Raw genomic sequence first — 3,539 nt, forward strand, 5'->3', positions numbered from 1 at the left:
CCCCGACGTGACGCACGACCCCCGGACACAGGCTTCGCAGCCCCGGCCCCAGTCCCTCCAGTGGCTGTAACAAAACCCAGACCCCCAGGTCCGGGCCAATGGAGGCGATTTAGACTGGAGCGGGACCGCGTCTGTCAAAAGCCCGACTCGGCAGCAGCGGCGGAGTCCAGAAGCAGAGCTGGAGCTGCCGAGCTGCCTCCCCGCCCCCGCCGGGATTTATTGAGTATTTGGACTGGACAATTAAGTGGCCCTGATGATGTTACCAAGCCCGGTCACCTCCACCCCTTTCTCAGTCAAAGATATTTTGAATCTGGAGCAGCAGCAGCAACAGCACTTCCACGGTGCGCACTTGCAGGCGGACTTGGAGCACCACTTCCACTCGGCGCCCTGCATGCTGGCCGCCGCGGAAGGGACGCAGTTTTCTGACGGAGGGGAGGAGGACGAGGAAGAAGAGGGTGAGAAACTGTCCTATTTGAACTCACTAGCCACAGCCGATGGCCACGGGGATTCGGGGCTCTGTCCCCAGAGCTATGTCCACACGGTTCTGCGAGACTCGTGCAGCGGGCCTAAGGAACATGAAGAGGAGCCCGAGGTCGTGAGGGACCGGAGCCAAAGTGAGTAGAGGGGGAAAGGAAACGCACCCGCACATCTGGAGCGGAGGGCCCGCAAACAGCCCACAAAGCTTGCTAGCACGGCTGCCCACCCTTTAACCTTTGGCTGGGGTCATGCCTCGCCCTGGTCAATGAGAGCTCCGCAAAGCGCAGGTGCCTGAGAGGGAGCCGGGGCGGAGGGAGAAGGACGAGGTGACCCCGACAACTACTCCCCCCAGAGGGGGGAGGCGGTGCAGCCCCCGAGGGAGGAGAAGGTAGTTATTGCTGCCCTGATGCTGCAACACGGGCTTAGCTGCTGGGTCCTGACAACTCACAGTATTTTTGCTCTTCCCAAGATCCAAAGGGGCAAGAGCCTGAACCTTTTCCACTTTCCCTCTGGCGTGAGACGAGTTCTCTGAGGCCAGGGCAGCTGCTCTCTCTTCTCAGAAAAGTCTGTCCAAGCAGGTTATGTCCCTAGCGTCCGGAGGACGCAGGAACTTTGGTAGAGACTTAGCTGGATGGTTTCCTCACTTCTCCGCTTGGAGCTCAGCGTCCTGGCATGCACCGCACCCGCAGGGAGGGAGGGATGGTCGCAGAGTGCGTGAGAACACTCCATTCCGCGCGAGCATAGCATTCACACCCCTGAGGCGCCGGCCTTTTTTGAAAATTCGTAACGTTTTGCTTTGTGTCCCAGGCTGTGGGCTGCCGGCCCAATGAAAAACGCGCGGAACTTAGTCCGAGATCCCGGCCGCTCACATCAGACGGGAGGTGAACTGGGTAGGAAAATCGGATAACTGAATAAAGTCTCCAAGGAAGTGTTTGTTTCTGAGGGGACAGGGCCAGAGAACCTCCTTCCCCAAGAGGAGGTTTGATGTGGCGGAAGCCAAGGCCTGTGCTCTGACAGCTCCCCTGGGCCTAAAATCGACATGAAACTCTAAATCAGTCAGTCAATCAAATTTCTTTTTCTTTCTAAGGTCACACAGACTTTTAGTTGTGGGTATGTGGTCTTTTAAAAGCAATAAATAAATAAATAAATAAATAAAATAGTCCCTGGGCAATGCACGAGCGTTACACTCAGATATTTCCCAACAGAAAGATTTTCGCGCAACTCACGCACACCGGCCCCCAAATACCAACACTCTTCACACCTTTAGCTCTCCGCGACGGAGTGGAAGGCAAACGAGTTTGCAAATACTGTCGTTATTATGTAGTTGCAAACTTTCATCCTGAAAATAGTCATTAGTGCTCAGAGCCGCACATTTAATACAGGGTAATCTCTTCTCTTGCAGATGCACAAGTTCTAAATAAACGTGCACTAACTACCCCTCCCCACGGAACGTGCCTCCGCCCGCCGAGGGCATTCTGAGGGTACTTGGGCTGCCACAGGGTCCCACGGCTCCAGGAGCCACAAACTTTCCAAAAAGTCCGAGCATTTACTACCGCACGCTCCGCGCTGCCACCAAAAGGGGCCACAGTGTTCCGGGACCGGAGCCGCGGTGAGGTCGCGAACAGCTAAGGGACGCTGTTGTTTTGCTTCTTCCGCAGGAAGCTGCCCGCTGAAGAAGCCTCTGGAGGCGGCCGGCGACTGTAAGGCGGCGGAGGAGAGCGAGAGGCCGAAGCCACGCAGCCGGCGGAAGCCCCGGGTCCTCTTCTCACAAGCTCAGGTCTTCGAGCTGGAACGCAGGTTCAAGCAGCAGCGGTACCTGTCGGCGCCCGAGCGCGAGCACCTCGCCAGCAGCCTGAAGCTCACGTCCACGCAGGTGAAGATCTGGTTCCAGAATCGCAGGTACAAGTGCAAGAGACAACGGCAGGACAAGTCTCTGGAGCTCGGCGCGCACGCGCCCCCGCCACCCCCGCGCCGCGTGGCCGTGCCGGTGCTGGTGCGGGACGGCAAGCCGTGTGTCACGCCAGGCGCGCAACCCTACGGCGCGCCCTACAGCGTGGGCGCGGGCGCCTACTCTTACAACAGCTTCCCCGCCTACGGCTATGGGAACTCAGCCGCCGCTGCCGCCGCCGCCGCTGCCGCCGCCGCCGCCGCCGCGGCCTATAGCGGCAGCTACGGCTGTGCGTACCCGGCAGGCGGCGGCGGCGGCGGCGGCGGCGGCGGGGGTGGCAGCGCCTCTGCGGCGGCCGCGGCCATGCAGCCCCCCTGTAGCGCGGCGGGAGGCGGCCCCTTTGTGAACGTGAGCAACCTGGGCGGCTTCGGCAGCGGTGGCGGCGCCCAGCCGTTGCACCAGGGTGCCGCGGCTGGGGCCGCGTGCGCGCAGGGCACCTTGCAGGGCATCCGGGCCTGGTAGGAACCGGGCGGGTCACGCGGCGGGCGCCCCACCGCAGCCTGGCGCCGCGGGACTGAAGCGCGAGAAAGGCTGGATCCAAGGGCCAGGTCCCCTCGTTAAAAAATATATACACGTCTCGCTCCTCAGGGCCGCGGAGCGCCACTCACACGAGGCCTGGGGAAGGGGGCTCAGGGGCGAGGAGGATGCCCGGGACCGCTCTCGGAGACTGTCTTTGAGGCAGAAACGCTGGCTGGGTTCCGGGGTGGACGATGGCCCCGACCCTGGCCCCGAAGGGAGTGCGAGAGGCTGGGACTCTGGCTGCCGCTTGGTTCTCCCAGAGCGAGAAGGGCTTCTCTCCCTCCGCTTTCCCGCGGCCTCCAAGAACCCAAGGACAAAAAAGGCATGAAGGAGAGAAAAATGGGCGTCGTGGCTTGAGAAATCCCCAGACCCCACCGACTCTCTGCCTCCTTTGCGGGCCCGGAGCGCCACACCACAGTCGATTTTCCTTTTTCCAACCGCCTGCCGTCCGCAGCAGATACCTCGGCCTGGATCTCCGCGTTGTCAGGGGGAGCAGAACTCTGCGAGAAAAGCCAGTGGAGCGAGATCAGAAGTTGGGGGGCTGAACAAATCCGAGACCTGGTGGCCTACCGGAGGTGTTACCGGGTTTCCTTTC

General features: G+C 61.0%; 1 protein-coding gene across 1 annotated transcript; it reads left to right on the forward strand.

Moving 5' to 3' along the window:
* The first annotated feature begins 200 nt into the window (after window positions 1-200).
* Window positions 201-2,887, forward strand: NKX2-3 (NK2 homeobox 3). The gene is made up of 2 exons (XM_058542692.1): window positions 201-614; window positions 2,136-2,887. Exons 1-2 carry the CDS (start codon window positions 254-256, stop codon window positions 2,885-2,887), a joined length of 1,113 nt encoding a protein of 370 aa, XP_058398675.1. The 5' UTR covers window positions 201-253.
* The last annotated feature ends 652 nt before the right edge of the window (window positions 2,888-3,539 follow it).

The sequence above is a fragment of the Diceros bicornis genome, chromosome 6 (assembly GCF_020826845.1).
Source record: "Diceros bicornis minor isolate mBicDic1 chromosome 6, mDicBic1.mat.cur, whole genome shotgun sequence".
NCBI classification, from domain to species: domain Eukaryota; kingdom Metazoa; phylum Chordata; class Mammalia; order Perissodactyla; family Rhinocerotidae; genus Diceros; species Diceros bicornis.

Excerpts from the sequence above, each read along its gene's own strand:
- NKX2-3 (XM_058542692.1), top strand. The coding sequence starts at position 254 with ATGATGTTACCAAGCCCGGTCACCTCCACCCCTTTCTCAGTCAAAGAT. Across the intron at positions 615-2,135 it reads CGTGAGGGACCGGAGCCAAA|GAAGCTGCCCGCTGAAGAAG; the intron begins GTGAGTAGAGGG and ends CTTCTTCCGCAG.